The sequence below is a fragment of the Nycticebus coucang genome, chromosome 4, assembly GCF_027406575.1.
Source record: "Nycticebus coucang isolate mNycCou1 chromosome 4, mNycCou1.pri, whole genome shotgun sequence".
Classification (NCBI taxonomy): domain Eukaryota; kingdom Metazoa; phylum Chordata; class Mammalia; order Primates; family Lorisidae; genus Nycticebus; species Nycticebus coucang.
The window spans coordinates 145,140,412-145,158,708 of NC_069783.1; the positions used below are offsets into that span (position 1 = coordinate 145,140,412).

Consider the following 18,297-nt stretch of genomic DNA (forward strand, 5'->3'; position numbering starts at 1 on the left):
TACCATAGAACTTCTGTAAGTTGACCACCCAAGGGACTGTAACAAACTGGTCAACATACAGAGGTGGTCAGCATGTTCCACTGAGTACATGTGGTGCATGTCCAGTCTCTTAAAATCTATCCACTTCTAGAGGTGGTCAATGTAGAGAGGTAGTCAACTATGGAGCTTCTACTGTATTTGTTTCCCATGTTACAGATGAGGAAAATGATTGTCCAGTGGGGGAAATGCTTAACTGTTGGACACAGATTCAGACCTGGCTATTTAATATTGAGACCATGCCCCGGGTCTCCCCTCAATCCTCCTTCACAAAATAGAACTGACGGATCCTGAGGGCAGCCTCTCTTGAGAGTTCTGAGCAGGTGAGCAGGTAAGCAGCATGCTCAGACCCAGGGGGAAACAGAGCCACACTCAAGAAGGCAGAGGGTGGAGTGGAGGTGTAGGGAGCCAGGCAGGAGGCTGAGGGACTGTGGCTGAGGCCGAGGCTGTGGTCTTGTGACAGTCAAAGCCCAGGGAAGCCCCTAGAAGCCCCTTGGGGGGCTCCCAGGGAGAACTCATGACAAGCCCTCCAGGTTTCCAAGGGTTTGTTTTTTCCTAGCGGAGTTCCCACCCCAGGTGGGAGCGGATCCCCAGGTGGGGTTTATTGGAGTGTCTTGGCTGCTCAGATGAGCTGCACCAAGGCCGAGCATTCAGGACATACGTCACAACAAGGATGTGGAAGGACTAGAAACAACAGCAGCTGTTGGCATCTGCTAGAAAAAGCCCTCTAATATCTTCCTCCAGCAATTCAGAGCCCTGGGCCCACCTCCCTCTGCACACATGCACGTGTGTGTGGGCACATGCAGAGATACCAGGTACACGCCACACATCACACTCACAGATATACCATACACACCCCTCAGACATCCCACACTACACATACACACATCTCACGCACAAACCACACCACACACACAGAGACATACGTCACACACACATCACACCACCATACACCACACACAGCATACAAACAACACACCTCTACATGCAAATCCAACCTCCCCCATTGACCATGCTTCCTCGAGGTTAGCTCTGAGAGGGTTGGCCCAGGGATGTGGAAAAGAGAAACAGCCTGAGCAGCCAGAGGCGTGCCCAGAGGAAAGGCACGCCCTCTCTTTCCTTTGGGAATAAGAGGAAAATAGGTTGAAGCGGGGAGAAAGGTGGACAAAAGAAGGAAAGGGGAAAGGCAGTGGGAAACAGCGTCTCTCTGAAACTGGGACTGAGACCAGGTCCCCTCCAGGCTGCAACTTTGAGCAGAAGTCTCTTGGTCCTGGCGCCCAGCGGAGCCTCCTCCAAGGGCCTGAGTCTCCAAGGGCCTGACTGGTTTGAAAGCAGGTTTTAAACATCCCCAGAGATTCCGATCCACAGCCAGTGCTGAGAACCACTGGGAAGGGGGTGAATACTTGGAAAAGAGGAAGGAAAGTATAAGGAAGGAAACGAAAAAACTGTTAATTTTTTATGTTTTCCTTTTAGGGAACCAAAGAAATTGGTTTTCTATGCCCTCCCTGCAGCTGACATGGTTTCTTGTCCTTTCTGCCATTTTATCAAATTTAATTGAAACCAAATTAGCACTGGGCCAAAGGGCCCCTTGGCAATTCCATGGTGCCGAGAAGTGCCTGGCGCCACCTGTGTGGCATCATGAAGGGGCAAGGGGCCTTGGTGTCTGGACTTCACTCCTCTGTAAAATGGGATTAATAACATTTTCTCTGACCACCTCACTGTGGGGTTGAGGGAATCAGATGAGAGAATTGATACATAGAAACTCTAAACAGGTTTTTCTTTTGCAAGGAAAAAACTATCAATGTAATTGTATTGTACCCACAACTGCATTTATAGGTTTTGGTTCTCTCGTCCTCCTTTTTTATATCCTAGGGTTCATTTAATCATTATCTCTACTGTCCCATGGAGATCCTAGCTTTAGTGCAAAGTAGTGTTTTCTTAGAAAAAGTCAGTTAAGTCCTTGAGCCTCAGATTCCTCATCTGGGAAATGGAGATAAACTCACTTTAATCTGTTCATTTAAATGACATTGATTTCACCTGTGTCAAGCCCTGTGCAGGCTCCAAAGATTGGGGTGAAGAGCATGTATCTTCAGAGAGCCAACACAGACAGGTGAAGTTTGGTGATTTTATTACTCATGTTCTGTCTTCCAACAACATGCATCTGGATTCTGGCTGTCCTGTTTGACTAGCTGTTTGAGCTTGAGCATGCTTCTTTGCCTCTCAGTGCCTCAGTTTGCTTGTCTGTGAAATGGGCGTGAACACCTCTTATTTATACTGTTAGTCCGAGAATAAGATGAGATGGTACGGGTAAAGTGCTTAAACAGGTCTTGACTTAGGGAGAGTCTTATGAAAACCTTGGCTAATTATTAGATAGCTGTAAACACAGGCTGGAGCACAGAGCACAGAGGAAAACCTTGCAGAATTAGTTAGATGTCCAGCAGAGAAGAGAGGGCAGGGCTTTCTAGGTAGAAGGATCCGCATGGACTAAGGCACAGAACATGGAGGCAGGTCTAGGGGGCCCCAGGGGTCTGCTGTACTGGACGTTTGAGACAGCAAAGGTTGGGTTAGGACCCAGCTGTGGACCTCCTGGAAGGAAACAGACTTTATTTTGTGGGCTTAAGTGTTGCTATTTCCCTGGACCCGATCTGTTACCAGCTACTTCTCTTTTGTTGTTGTTCTTCCTAAAATCCCCATGTAAATTGGCTCTCCTTTTTCACTTGGCTTACTCTAAGCAAATAATGCCCATGAAATTAGAATTTGATGTGCAAAACCTTACATTTATATATTTTTCTAATTCTCATCTAAATGAATGTGTAAGCATTAGACATTTTAAAATATGTTTGTCTGCCTAAAATTATCTTGTGACTATCACTAGAGGAAGCCTTTATTTATCTTTTTTTAGACAGAGTCTCACTCTGTCGTCCAGGCTAGAGTGCTGTGGCGTCAGCCTACATAACAGCAACCTCAAACTCCTAGGTTCAGGTGATCCTCCTGCCTCAGCCTCCCCAGTAGCTGGGCACCCTGCTAATTTTTCTATTTTTAGTAAAGATGGGTCTCCCTCTTGCTGAGGCTGAGCTCAAATGCCTGACCTCAAGTGATCCTTCCTCTTTGGCTTGCCAGAGAGCTAAAATTATAGGCTCAGACACTGTGTCTGGCGAGGAAGACTTTTAAAGGCAAGATTTCTAAGCAAGGGTCAAATGTTTGTTCGGAAAGAAATAAAGAAAAGTAAGATAGTTTGCTCGTCATTTCTTTCTCCACCCTCTGTAAAATTTGACTCCTGCTCAATAGTTACAGACTTCACCTACTACCATCTCCTCACATCCTGATGGTTTGGACTTGGAGTAAGGCCGGGATCACCTGCTTGGAGGCGGGGAGGGCAAGGCCCGATACTGCGCTTAGGCATACACTGCCCTCTGCTGGTGAGGAGAAGAATTACCTCACCGAAGAAGAGTGCTGACATGCGTCAAATTCTAATTTGCATTCTATTCTCACCTTTTCCACTCTCTAGACCCCAGTGAAAACAATAATGAGAGTCCTTTAGGCTGTTTTTATCCTTTTTGAAGAAGTAAGACATTCACATGATTCAAAATGCAAAGGTACAAAAGGGTCTACTGTGAAAATTGTTTTCCACCTTTTCCCAGGAAACAGCCCCCTGGTGGGCTCCCCTGCCTAGAGGCGACCACTGCAATTTCTTTCTTATGTATCTATCTCCAACTCTTTCTAATATTTCAAAAACCGTTACAGAAATCTCTTATCTACCAAAATAAAGCCACCCAGCCTGAGTAACAAGTTTAACACTGATTTCATTGCAGACTCTGCTCTACATGATCAATAATAACAAAAAAAAAATGAAATCAATGTGTTACCGAGAAATGTACAATGTTTAAGAGACAAGATGGGGTTTTTTTGTTTGTTTGTTTTTATTGTTGCAGTTTGGCCAGGGTTGGGTTTGAACTCACCACCCTCACTATACGGGGCCAGCACCCTACTCACTGAACCACAGGCACTACCAGAGACAAGATGGGTTTAAAACAGGGAGTCTGGAACACAAAATGATGGCCAGATAGGACGACTCAGTTCTAGAATTCTTTAGCACTGGGTGGTAACAAAGAAATGGTAACTGTTTGAGGTGATAGAATTGATCGTTGCACTTTGTATCCATGTATCAAAATACCGCTTTGTACCCCATAAGTATGTACAATTATTACATTTCGATTAAAAATATAAATAATTTTTTAAATTAAAAATTAGAAAAAGAAACAAAGAGTTGTACAGAGAATAATTATTACCTTGGCAGGGAAAAAAAGAGTTGGAAATAACAGGCAAAATCAAATATATGTTAGCAGTGACGTCGTAAGAACACAGGCACACCAGGATTGGGGAGGCAATAAATGTGGCGTTCTCACCCATATTTGGTTGGTTTTATTTGCAGTTTTTTGTCATATTTTCTAATGTAGGACTGAACCTAGGCAGGCTTCGTGGAGACATGCTTCTGTGGCTTTCACAGGACTTCGTAGAAAGTGATGGCTCAGACCTAAGGCCTGAGTCTTGGGTTTGATTCTTATGTGACCCTGGATGAGTGGTTTCTCCTGGTCAAGCCTCAGGTTTTTTATATGTGAAGTGGAGATAATCATAAGTCTTAGTTTATGGAACTGTTTGAATGCTTAATACTTAGTAGGCAGCACTGTTGTTATTCAAAAGATAAGAGATGGGTTCCAGGAAATACTTTCTCAGACATCTGATGAGATCAGAGTTTTTACTGGCCGGAGAAAAGCAGGAGATGAAAGAGGCAGCCAGCTGGGGAAGAACTGGGTAGCACGCCCGCTACTGGCTACTCAGGCCCTCCAAGGGGCTGTGGGGTGTGCCCAGAGCAAGACCCACATGGGGGAGGAGAGGAGGCTGGAGCCCAGCTGGACAAGGCAGTGGGCTAGCCCTGGACTGTCCTCTCAGGCATGCAGGGATGTCAGGTGGTATCAGACTTGACCCTGCTGGTCTTCCTAAGAGCTGAGGGCATGAGCACCAGGAGCCCTGGAGACAGGCAGGCAGAAATCCTGTGGGATAGGCGACAGGGCTGAGGTTTCCAACTTACCCCTCAAGAGTAAGTGCTGAACGTAGTCAGGGCCCTGGACGAACCAAGTCCCCATCCCAAGGCTGGACCAGGTAAGAGTCCGATAGGGTCAGGGCCCCATCCACTCTGAGTGGGAGCTGAGGCCGAGAGCCAGCCACCTGCCATGGGCCAGCACTGATTCACCTGGCACACACTTGGAACAGTGCCAAGTGCTGGGGACACAGTAGTGACCAAGATGGGGTTGGGGAGTGCACAGGGAGCTCCTGGTCTCAGGCAGACGTGTCCCACACCACTGGAACACCAGATGCTGAGCTCCTTCTGAGGGGGGAGCACAGAAGGGACTGCAGCCGAGACTCAGAGGGAACATCTGGGGATCTACATGTGAGCGAATCCTGGAAGAACAAGATGAATGGGCAGGCAGGAATTACTCAGGTCTAGAGAAAAAGGCTAAGGAAGCCCTTCAAGGCAAAAGGAAGGTAAGGAGGAAAGCTGCAAAGGAGAGATTGACGAGTAGTGCAGACGGGGTGGTGGTAAAATATTGGCTTAGAAGGGACAGCCAGAGATCGAGGCTACAGGGAGGGAAGGGGATGCAGAAGAGAAATATACAGAGCCTCAAAACTAGGATTAGAAGTTTGCATTCTGCACTAAGATGAGGTGGTGGTAGCTGGTTTTTATAAATTGAGGTGAATTTCACACGGCATACAATTGAACATATATGTATTACATACGTTTAGTACATTCACAATGTGGTGGACAACCAGCACCTCTATCTAGTTCCCAAACATTTTCATGAGCCCAAAAGAAACCTCCACACCTATTAAGAAGTCTTTCTCCATTCCCCTCTCCCTCCAGCCCCAGCAAGCACCAATCTGTGACCCGTCTATAAGGATTGGCCTATTCTGGATATTTTATATCAATGGAAAGAATTCTACTATGTTGTATGTGACCCTTAGGTCTGGCTTCTTCCACTGAGCATCTTTGGGGGGTTCACATGTATCAGTCCTTTGCTCCTTTTCATGGCTGCATAATGTTCCATTACATGGGTGGACCACATTTTGCTTCTCCATTCATCTGTTGACTAAAGGGATCAGATTTATGTTCTGGGAGGATTGACTTGGCCGCAGAGAGGAGGAGGGCTTGGGGCCAGGTGAGGATGGAGTCAGGAAGCCAGCAGGGAGCTGTCCAGGAGTCCAGGTGAAAGATGGCAGTGATCTGAACAAAGCTGCAGACAGTGACCAAGGAGAAAGGGGGAATTGTAGAAGGAGACTCGGAAGCTGGGGTCCTGCCAAGAACCCACACTCTGTCCCTGTGGAAAGCTGAGCAGGCAGGTTGTGGCCTTGGGAAGCTCTCTTGTCCTGCAGAATCCTCCCTAAGGGGATCCCAGTCAGAACAAACTTGCCTGCCTGTCACCACCTCTGCATCTCCCCTTGGTCCGGAAGTCAAACCGACATCCCGATTTTTCAGCACCTCCCTGGATTGTACATGGCTGACATCTCAATTCAGACCTCAGCAGAAAACCCGATCTGCCCTGTGGCCAATCTCCCTGTGGTCAGTCAGTTCTCCACATTTTCGTCTGAGCTGCTTAGAATGGTCCAATGCTGGGATGCTGAATACGTTCAGCAAATACGTGGATGAGCAAAGAAAGATGCAGGGACATCTGTGCACAGGGGAAGGGGAACTAAACTGCCAGTATCTGTGTGTGCATGTCATTGGAACCAGTCTGTCCAAAAGGCAGATTCGGAAGGATGCAGCAGAGAGTCACTTCACTCATTCTCCCAAGGCCCCTTCAGGTGTGTTCTCTGTCATTTTTCTTCTCAGGGTGAAAGCTGCATTTTCATGGGTCTTCTGCTCATAAGAAGTGCAGTCCAGTCTAATAATCACATAACTCTAAGCATTATTCATTTGAAACTTCACCTTTCCCTTGGGGCTCCCTTGGCTGGGAATTTTGCAGTGAAAAAGGACAAGGGGTTGCTTCTTTCTCACGGGAAAAGGACAGGGGAGCCTCAGTCGACTGCACGGTCATGTTACAGAATGTTGTGAATCCTAATAAATGTGGAATGTAAAGGTCTTAGCAAAATAACTAAGAAAATGCTACAAAAGCTATGTTAACTAATGTGATGAAAATGTGTCAAACGATCTATGAACCAAGTGTATGGTGCCCCACGATCATACTAATGTACACAGCTATCGTTTAATAAAAATAAATAAATATAAAAAAAAGAATAAATTGGCAAAAAAAAAAAAAAATAGAATGCTGGGGGGCAGGGGAAACTCTTTAACAGAGCACTCAGTGAGGGTAAAGTCTCCCGAGCCCGTCTACTCTTGACTTTTCCCCTTTGATGCGTTTCTATCAGCAAAGTTCTTTTTTTCTTTTTAATTTCAAGTCAACATGAGGGTACAAAGTTTTAGGTGGCATTGTTCTCACTTCTAAGGCCAAGTTCAAGTTGTAGTTGAGCCCTTCATTTCTAAGGGGAACTATTGTTGGCTGCTCCCTGGAGGGAAAAATAAATTGTTCCCCAACCTCATCAGTCACTCTCAATACCCCATTTTCCCTCTTTGATCTGCCCCCAGGAAAGTAGGCAGGCCCAGCTGGATTTTACTGTTACTCTTCTCTTGGTGGGAATCAAATCCAGCCTCTCTTCCCTGCGCCTCAAGAGAAAGACACCTGCCCAGTCACCAGGAGTTCCCCTGAAGTGCTCCATGTTGGGGCTGAAGTGAAAATGATACACTTTCTCCCCTCCTCCCTATAGTATCCCACAGGGACAGCTCCCCTGCCCACGCACCCTACCTGCCGGCCTCTTCAAAGGCCCAGTGGATTCATTCCCTTCTCTCATACGGTGCTGGAGGAAGGGTGCAAACTGGAAGAGCTACATCGATGGTAGAAGATCTTGCCATTGGTACCCTCTCCAAGGCCTGCAGCACTGGCCACAGGTGCCCATGATGACTTCCTCCAGCAAGCCCGGGTCACCAGAAGCCTTTCTGCGGTACCACATGGGCAAGCCGAAGATTCAATATATCTGGGAACAGCCCTCAGCCAATAAGGGTAAGAAGCTGGAGGATAAGTACCCCAGCTCCCTCTCCCTCAGGCTGTGTCCTACGCTCTCTCTAAAGGTTCCTGCAGGACCACATCCCAGACGCACTCTGCATCAATTCCGTCTCTTTGTCCTCCCGTTTCACTTCCCCACCAGGCACTGCCGGGGACAGTCTCCCAGACAGCCAAACACTCCAGGCTTTGCTCGGCTCTGCTTCTTCTAATCTCAACCCGCAGCCAAGGATCTCCCTTTAGAAAGTGGGAGCATTCAGCACCTACTGTCCAGTTCTTAGCTTAGGGGACTGCTGGTGAATTCCAGGACCACAAAGGAAGCTGAGTTTAATAGTCTGTTGCACATTCTTTATGAAGTCAGGGTCTTTCACCCTCAGCACTAGTTACATTTTGGACTAAGTATTTCTTTGGAATGGGGGCTGTCTTACACACATGGGATGTTTCACAACATCCCTGGCTTCTACTCAGCAGTGATACCCACTTAGTTGGGAAAATCATGTCTCCAGTCATAGTAAATGTCTCATGGGGGACAAAACTGCCTCTTGCTGGAAACAAGACCTCAATTAGCATAAACAGAAATGCAAAGAGAGAAGAATGAAGATGGTGGTGATGATGTTAGGGTGAGCGTGACGATGACAAAGGCCATAATCATGATGACCATAATAAAACTGGAACATAACAACACAACATCCAGACAACCCAGACTTGTTCTGGTGCTAATGGTGAGTCTGGAATTTGATTCCAAACTCTGTGCGTGCCTTCCCTCCTTCCCAAAGCTCAGGACATAGACTGGAAACATTAAGCTCAATTCACAGGCAGAAAAAAAAATCAGAAAGACTGCATGCCTTCCGTGAAAGTGACAAAGAGGAGAATCAGACCTCCCTGATTTCCCAGCCAGCATGCTCTTTCCACTGCATTGCTCCTTGCCATTTTGCAGAGAACAAAGAGTTGTGGTACAGTTTTTAAAACAAAGCTATTTGCACCCTTGAAGATGCTGCTGCCACATTTTAATCATTGCAGTGAACGATAGAATAAAGCCAAGTTGCACACGGTCTGGAACCCACTGCTGCCAGAAGATCAGCTGTGATGTCAGCTTTAAGGAATAAATATCTGCCCTCTACCATGTTTCTCACCAGCCTAATCCGAGACTTTCATGAGTGATTGATGTTCTCATGGTACTCAGAGCTTCAGCGGCTCTTCCCTCGCATACGTCAAGAGCTGACATCAACCCCAGTGTTTCTGCTGTCAAATAAACTCTCTGGCAGCCTCTTTTATACGATAGCATTTGTTGAGCACCTACTGTGTGCAAGAGAAGGCAGGTGGCAACTCAAGCATTTCAACATAGTCGAGATTTGGAGTCAACTCTCAAGTCAAGAGCAGACAGGCTCGGGAGACTTTGCCCTCGCTGAGTGCTCTGTCTAGATGAAAACTGGCAGGGGGCTTTATCTTGAAGCCATGTGTGCAAAGCAAGCAGACAGCAGTTATTAGGAGAGGCTGTTTGGGGGGGGTAGCTGGGGAATGGGGGAAGCTGATGAAAATTGTGGGAGGAAGGCAGTTAAAATCTCCTCCAGCCACCCATTGGAGCAACTTAACATGAGGAACCATGAGAGGTATGAGAATGTATTGGAGTGAATAAAATGCAATCCCTGCGCCCCAGAAGCAAACCTTCAATAGCATCCTTTGCGTTTCTGTTGTTTTGTTCATACCACTTGAAACACCAACATGGGTAGCTGGCAGTCCTCCTCCCCTCTCCCAGACAAGCATGGCCTTGGATGAAGATGTCAGTGGGGAGAGCTGCTGTCAACGTGCATCAGCTCCAGGAACTGTGCTCAGGGCCGTTTCCTGGAATGCCTCTCCGCTGGCAATGAATTGCTCAGTCATGCAGCTCCCACTTAAAACCAGTCTGTGTCTCTCCATCTCCAGCATGATGATGTCCTGAGCTTGGCTCTGTAAGCCGTAGTCTGGTCCCTGTGGAGCTCGGCAGCTCCCATGTCTACCTCCAACCCTGCATGACTACCTGCCTCAAGGTCCCCCTACTCTTTCTTAAGGCTTCAGAGTAAGAAGCAACACCTCCCCCAGGGAGGCGTCCATGATGTCCTCAACCTGAATTTGAAGCTCTTCTCTGCTCTTACCTTGATCATAATTCCTGCCACAATCCCTGGCTTATGATCTAGCTACATCACTATTCTGTGACTCTCTGCCAGGCAACACAATGCCTAGCACACAGAGGTGCTCAGAACAAAATGTTAAGGAGGGAGGACAAAGAAGAGGAGACAGAAGTAGAGAGAAAGAAAGAGGGGGGAGAGAAGACAGAAAAGAAAAGAGCATGAGTTAATGCTCAAGACTGACGCAGCCAAAGCTGAACTATCTGGCATTCTTTCAATCAGATCAATTTCATCAGCATGCCTAGGACGGCCCGCATTGCTGTTGTATATTGAAGTGCTTTCCGGATTATTAACTGTCCATTGTGGCCCAATTATTTAGTGTCAAGGTACTTTCTTGTACTTAAGTCTTTGAAAATGTGTCATTCTTTAATGCTATGAGCAGTGATAGCAGGTTTGGGCTTATTTCATGAATAAAGTGCCTCTGTCCTACCCTCTGCCCCTCTTAAGTGAAAACTCAGTTGACTTTGAGGTATTTGCCACATGATAAGTGAAAAGATCATTTCACCTTACATGAAAAGGTGAGTTATAATTAGCAAGCTGTCAGCATGTTCTGCATCAAAGCAGAATGAAAGGCCCATGTCACAACCCAACACGTAGTTGTCGCCCAAGAAATGGTTGTTGATAATGGGGTTGTCAAAGGAGATTCTTCTTACAGTGCAGTATCTGACTTTGCAGTGGGTCCTGTGCAGGCAAGACCATGTCGTAAATGTATCTTCAAAAACCCAATTCATCCACAGACCTGCGTGTCATGTGTATAGGAAGGGTCACTCCTAGTAATGTGTTAAGCCTGGGACTTAACACATAGTTTGCCTTAAGAAATTATGTGTTACCATGCACGGCGGATCACACCTATAACCCCAGGCTGAGACAGATGTACCGCCCGACCTCAGGAGTTTGAGACCAGCCAGAGCAAGGGCGAGACATCGTCTCTAAAAATAGCCTAGTGTTTGGGGGAGACACTTGCAGTCCCAGTGACTTGGAAGGCTGAAGCAAGAGGATCACGCAAGTCCAAGAGTTGGAAGTTGCTGTGAGCTGTGATGCCACTGCACTGTACTGATGATGACAAAGTGAGACTCTGTCTCAAAAAGAAAGAAAGAAAGAGAGAGAGAGAGAAATTATGTGTTGTTTGAAAAAAGTAATCGAAGGCTTATTGAATGTCCATACTTTGTTTTGTGTGACCCCTGTGCTTCTCCCTGCCCTTCAAGCTTGAACCTGAGCAACAGTGACATCTTAACCATCTATGACGGTGATGAGGTCATGCCCCACATCTTGGGGCAGTACCTTGGGAATAGTGGCCCCCAGAAGCTGTACTCCTCCACACCAGACCTAACCATCCAGTTCCACTCGGACCCTGCTGGCCTCATCTTTGGAAAGGGCCAGGGATTTATCATGAACTACATTGGTAAGTGTCTCATCTGGTAAACTTTCTTTTTCCTGCTTGGATGCAGGTTAAGATGGTTCCCTCCAGATATGTCTGTGTGAAGGTTTTGTGCTAGGGTGGTCTTTTAAGGTTTCAGTGCAGTTAGTAAATGCAGTTTTCTCTCCCTTTAGAAAGTGGGAACATTCAGCACCCACGGTCTGGTTCTTAGCTTAGGGGACTTCTGCTGAATTCCAGAACCACAAAGGAAGTTCAGTTTAATAGTCTGTTGCACATTCTTTACGAAGTGCATTTTCGTAAGTCAGGGTGTCTCGCCCTCAGTACTAGTGACTAGTTAAGAGGACCAGGGTTTGAGCCCCAGCACTGTCACCAAGGGCTTTGTGACCTTGGGTCAGTCAGGGAATGTCTCTGCACCTTTTTGGTGCCATGTGTAAAATGGGAATAGTAAGACCTACTCCATAAGGATGAAATCAGGATTTAGTAGATAAGGCCTCCTAACTTTAAGGTTCATCGTGTGTCCTTCGATGTGAGCTGAGATTTGTATCATCATCAACACACTCTCCTATCATGTGCAGCTTCCCAAAGCATTATCTTTTTCCTTCTTGCCTGAACAGAAGCTTGGTTCTCCTCTGAAGACTCTTCCTGAAGCCCCATCCAAAAATAACAGCTCCCATTTCATGCACTTTAGTGTTTACAGATGCGAGAAATACCTTTTTTGATCCTTAATATGGCTGCCAAGCCTTTCTCTCCTGCTCTTGTTAAAACAAAACAAAACCTGCTATTACATTGGAGCTAAGTTCACACACTGCGATACCCATTCCTGGGGGCTTCAGCCACTCTCATCCTTCCCTTCTCTCTCCCTGCCTATAACTCTCCTTCATTCATTAGTGGCCACACCACCCTAGTCCAAGCTGCCAACATCCCTGGCAGTCAGAAGACTGGGACTTCACAAACTCACAGCCTCTGGTGCAGCCCTGTCATGTCACAGCAGAAGCAGCTCTGTACCAGCAAAAATGAGGGGCTCCTCATCAGGGGCAGAGCAGTGCCCACACCTGGGCTTCCTCATTTCCAGCTGTCAATTATCTCCACCCCCAAGATTCTTGGCAGCAGCAGAGAAGCTGGGAGAAACAGGGCAAGGGATAGTCTCAGGAATTCAATAGGCAGGATTCAATCAGCAGTTCAGGGATGTGCTTACACTTCCCAGAAACTAGGCTGGCATCTCAACTTCCACGGTGCAGCAGTGACAAGGAGGACTCGTCCTACCAAGCCCTCCGCCACCACCTTCACCACCAAAGACCCTCTGGCTGCAGCAAGACTCCATGTCTTTGCTTCTTTCTTCCCCTTAGCTTGAAGAATTGCCCATCTCTATCTAATATAATTGTCCTCACTCTACCCCACCTTGGGTCTAAAATACACGCCACCCTCCCCCAGACCACTGGCTGTCTTGACAAGCCTCGTGCATGCTAAAATTCCTTCCTTGCATTTTTTTATTTCCAGCCAGCAAACATTTTTCATCCCCGCCTGTTACACGTCCACCTCTCAGAGAGGCTAACCCAAGTATTGATCTTCTTTTTTATGTTTCTCAGGGGCCTTTTTACCTTTGATTGTGCTGCTAAATATTTTCAGAATGTTATTGCTACTACTCTTTAGGTTCTCCATTCTTTACTGGGCATGGCCCTAGATGCCAGGGGATGACTCCTACTGGCTGTGCAGGCGAGGTACCCCCCCCAGAGTTGGCTGCCTTTGGGAGGAGAGTTTCTGGTGCCCTGGCTTCAACCTCTCTCCGTGGATTTCCCCTCCCTCCCAGCTGAAAGCTGAGGTCATCATTTTGCTCATTTGTCTCCACTGGGGCCCAAGTCAGTCTTCCAAAACTGCATTTCAGCCCAATGACAAAAATCTGACTCCGTCCAACCAAAGCTGATCAAGGTTAACCATAAAGTCTGGCCATGTTCTGCAACATCTTGAAGAGGAAGTGTTCTCATTAATTGAACTTGAAACTTAGATTTGTGTGACAATCTATAGTTGGCAAACACGTCTACATGCATAATTTAATTTCATCTTTAAATGCGTTATCTCTGTTTTCCAGAGAATTTGGTTTATAAAAATCTTGTGGCACCTCCTATATCCTAGACTATGCACTAGGCACCAGAGTCAGGAATGACTAGAATCCCTGCCCTTGAGCCTGACCAGTGAGACTAAATAAAGGCAGTCCCATTAATAGACAACATCGGATGCAACTCCCACTCAGTGGAGGGATCAAATGGTAGGATCAGGGGTTTCTGAGGTCATCTAGAGAATTCTGAGGCTTCTAGACTGATGTAGAGGCCTAGATCCAGCCCGGAAAGGTGGCCAAGACTGATCTGCTGTTCTTGCAGTCAGAGCCTGCCATGGGAAGACTATATGCCCTATGTGGTTCTGACCTCCTGGAATTCTCCTTTGCACAAAGAGAGGCAAAGACCCATTCTCCTCACTGTTTCCTGTTCTTTGCCTGGTGTCTGTGACCATGTGCATGGGAGGGAAGTGATTAAAAAACAGAGATGGATAAGCAATGCTTTTTGAAGAGGTATTAGTCACTTGCTTTTGTGTTTATTCCTCTAATCCTAGGATAATAAATAAGTTTCAATAAAATAACAGGGGCTCCCCAGAGTACTGTACTGAGAAGGACTGGGAGGTTCCAGTTGGAATCAAAGAAAGAGAAGGCTGTGATTGATTAGTGATGTCTGTTATGAGCATGAAACTGGTAGATGGTGGTGCGTGCTCAATGCATTCAGGCATTTACTTTTGCCAAACTTTGGACTTTGGTGCTAATCTTGACTAAGAGACTGAAATCTTGACTTCAGATCCCTGTATTCCTAGTGTCAAAACCTTAGTCAAACAAATCACTGAATCCATATAACTCATCTCAGTGTTCACACAACACTGCCATATCCCACTTTCACATTGGCCTTTGGGATAAAAGGATTCTTGATTCTACTCCACAGATGAGGACAATAAGGCTTAGAGCAGTTAATTGACATGGCTGGAGTCACATTGTATCCTTAAGAAAGAAAGAGGAGTAGAAGAGAAGTTCCCAGACTCCTCGGACAGTTTTCTCATTCTTAGCAAAGTTAACGAAGGCCCATGGGGACAGATAATTCCAGAGCCTCCACTTAGGGTGCTTTGTAAAAATGCAAATTCCTGAAGCAGTGTCACAGGGGTAGAGTCTAGGAACTGAACAAAAGGAAGGTTAAGTGACTCAGCCAAGGCCACCCAGTTGGTGAACAGTGAGGACAAGGGTTAAGCCCAGGCTCTGCTACATGGTGCCAGCAACTGAGTAATTACAAATGCACTGAGCACCACAGAGGAGACAGGAGGCCCTGCGGGAGTGTGCGGCAATGGTGGCTCATGCTGAGAAGTCAGACAAGCAAATCTTTCTCAGTGTCAAAGCATTTGGCACAAGGCAGACCACATCCCTAATGTCTATTCCCATTTTCCCCCTTTCATTCATAGTTTGTGCATTTGCAGCTGTGTCCCAAATCCAGAGCTTGGCTGACTTTTTTCAAAGGCCTAAAAATAGAGGTTCCTGTTCTCCACCAAGCAATTCTGGAAGCCATTTCTCTGCCCCTTCTTCTTGCAGACACCCATGAGATCTCCTTTCCCCAAATAAAATCATGACGAAATCCCGGGAAAAGCCATTGCTCGCTTCTCAAAATGATTTTCCTGCAGACAATGGAGGTGCTTTGCTTTCCCCAGAAGCACATAAGAACTGCAAATTAATTATACAACATAATTAGCTCTCTCCTCCAAATCTGTGCAGTGGGCACTTGGAAGCAAGAATAATAATAGCGGGCTTTTGATTGCTACCTTAGTAACAAGAGCTTGTAAGAGGGAAACAATTATTCCCAAGAAAGACCCTGGGTAGCATTTTCTGGAGTATGGTAAATGTTCATTGATAATAAGCAATTTCATGTGAAGAATAGAAACAATTTTTTGTGTTGTAATAGTCCATTATTTATCTTAATGTGTATTTCAAATGTATGAAATACACATTACTAACTCACCAAACTCATGGATTTACAGATATTCTTAGGATGGGGCTGAGTGCATTACCTACTGCTGTGTAATATATTAATGTAGTGCTGTGTGACATAGTACATGCCAAATCAGCTGTAAGCACTTCTTATCTCACAGTTTTTGTGAGTTAGGAATTTAAGAGCAGCATTAGCAGAATGGGTCTGTCCTGGGATCTGTCTAGTGTCAAGGTGTCAGGCAGGGCTGCAGTCATCTGATGGCTTGACAGGCTCTGAGTGCTCCACTTCCAAATGGTTTGCACATGTGGCTAGCAAATCAATGCCAATTGTTGACAAGTGGTCTCAGTTTCCCTCTACGTGGATCTCTCCAGAGGGCTGCTTGAGCTTCCTTACACCATGGCAGCTGCTTCCCCCAGAGTAAGAGATCCAAGAGAGCGCAAGCAGGGAGCCTCAAAGTCTGTAATGGCACAGGGTCACATGGGGGAACCTGTTCCCATGGGTTTGGTGAGTTAGTAATATCTACAAATATGGTTGAGAATAATTCCCTCATGATGGGTGAGGAAACTGTGTCACAGGGACAAGAAGTCACCGTTTCCTGGTTATGTTGCTAATAAATGGCAAAGCAAAGATTCTGCCTGACTCTCAGTCCTAAACTGGGGTTTTTTACACCGAGAGACTGTTCCCTAAGTTCAGCGGCCCACTGAGAGAGGTAACTGTAAAACCTTGCTATGGAAGAGTCCTTGCCATTTAAGGAATTTCTGAAGTGTGTTACTTATTTCTGAAGCCTTTTCTTCTATTTTCTCTTCTTGCTTTTATTCATAAAGGGATCCCCCCCCCAAAAAAAGGCCACCTCCCCATCTAAGGTTGATGTTTTTGTTTTAAAGAGGTGTCAAGGAATGACTCCTGCTCAGATTTGCCGGAGATACAGAATGGTTGGAAAACCACATCTCACATGGAGCTTGTGAGGGGAGCCAGAATCACCTACCAGTGTGACCCCGGCTACGACATCGTGGGGCGTGACACCCTCACCTGTCAGTGGGACCTCAGCTGGAGCAGTGACCCCCCATTCTGTGAGAAAAGTAAGAGTAGTCTTGTTTCCTCTCGCTCAGTCACTGAGTGGCAAATCCCTCCCAGAGGTATCTTTCGTGTGAACATAGTGGCCTATCCCCTGCCCTTCCAATTCATTGGTTTTGTTCAAAAATGTCATTTTGTAGCCCTCAGTGGGATCTCAGAGTCAAGTGCCTTCAGAAGCCTGGCAGATAATGTAAAGGAGTGAAACAAGGTGAGTGAGAGACAATAGGGAGTAGTGTGGACTGTGGAGAATGGGAGTATATGTAGCCTGGGTTAAAAACAAAAGAAGAAAAAGAAAAATTCAACTCAGATCTTAAAAGCCCTGTAGGTGCTAAGTAAAATAAGCCTCAGTTGGCCCCGGGAGCCCCAGCTCTGAACATTTACAGAAACTCTTTCCATCAGAGGGCATTCTCTTGCTCTCCTGATCCCTTCTGCCTGCTGACTGTTTCTGTTCTCCCCAAGAACATGACCCAGTTATATGGCAAGAACAGAGTTTAGTGTCTTGAAAAGGGATATAAAAAGGAAGTCTTTCTGGTTTTTACACTGATGCCTTACTGGCAGATGGCCGAGCTAAATTTGAAAGTGGCCTCGTCCCCTGGCTTCCCATCTCCTATCAGGGGTGTCCAACCTGTGGCCTGCTGATTTTGTGAGGACCTTTTTTTACCTATAGTGCCAGATATCACAAGAAGTATGCATGGATCTCTCTATCTCTCTCTCTCTCTCTTTTTTTCTTTTTTTGCTAATCGGCTTTCATTAGTGTTTGTGTATTTAATGTGTGGCCCAGGACAACTCTTCTTCTTCTAATATGCCACGGAGAAAAAAAAAGGTTGGACACCCTCCTTATCACCTAAATGGGTCTCTCATCCTCAACCCTCTGGTTGGGAATCCTTGGGGACACTGTGGTAGACCTACCTGCTCTACGTGACTTGAATCACCAGTTACACAGTAAAAGATATTGTTAGCAGAGAAAAAGGGTGTCAGGGAAGGGGTGGTAGTGGGGGGTTGCCTACAATTTCTATAATGAATGTTTCAACATAAAAGAAAATTGCAATTGTGGGAAATGTGAATGAACCCACCAAAGTCCCACAAAACTGAATACAGAAGGCTAAGTGTGGTGGCTCACATCTGTAATCCTAGCACTCTGAGAGGCCAAGGCAGGTAGATGGCCTGAGCGAGACGCCCTCTCTACAAATAGCTGGGCGTTGTGTCAGGCACCTGGAGTCCCAGCTACTTGGCAGGCTGAGGCAAGAGAATCACTTGAGCCCAAGCGTTTGAGGTTGCTGTGAGCTGTGACACCACAGCACTCTACCTAGGGTGACAAAGTGAGACTCTGTCTCAAAAAAAGAAATAAATAAATACATAAACAGGTCTAGGTATCCTACAACAGTATGCAGGGAGGGGTGTTTGTGTGTGTGTGTGCGCACGCACATACGTCCTGTACATACATGTACATGTGTGTGCAGTGCATGTAAATTAACAGATAGACACATAGAAATAGCTGCAGAGGTCGTTGCCTCCAGAGGGAA

General features: G+C 46.3%; 1 protein-coding gene across 7 annotated transcripts in view; it reads left to right on the forward strand.

Moving 5' to 3' along the window:
* SEZ6L (seizure related 6 homolog like) overlaps nt 1-18,297 on the forward strand; it is a 227,920-nt gene that overhangs the window by 179,032 nt on the left and 30,591 nt on the right. For all 7 annotated transcript variants that reach the window (XM_053589782.1, XM_053589783.1, XM_053589784.1 and 4 more), the window contains exons 10-11: nt 11,518-11,714; nt 16,585-16,779. In XM_053589782.1, coding sequence (XP_053445757.1) covers nt 11,518-11,714; nt 16,585-16,779 — 392 coding nt within the window. The remainder of the gene's footprint in view (nt 1-11,517; nt 11,715-16,584; nt 16,780-18,297) is intronic.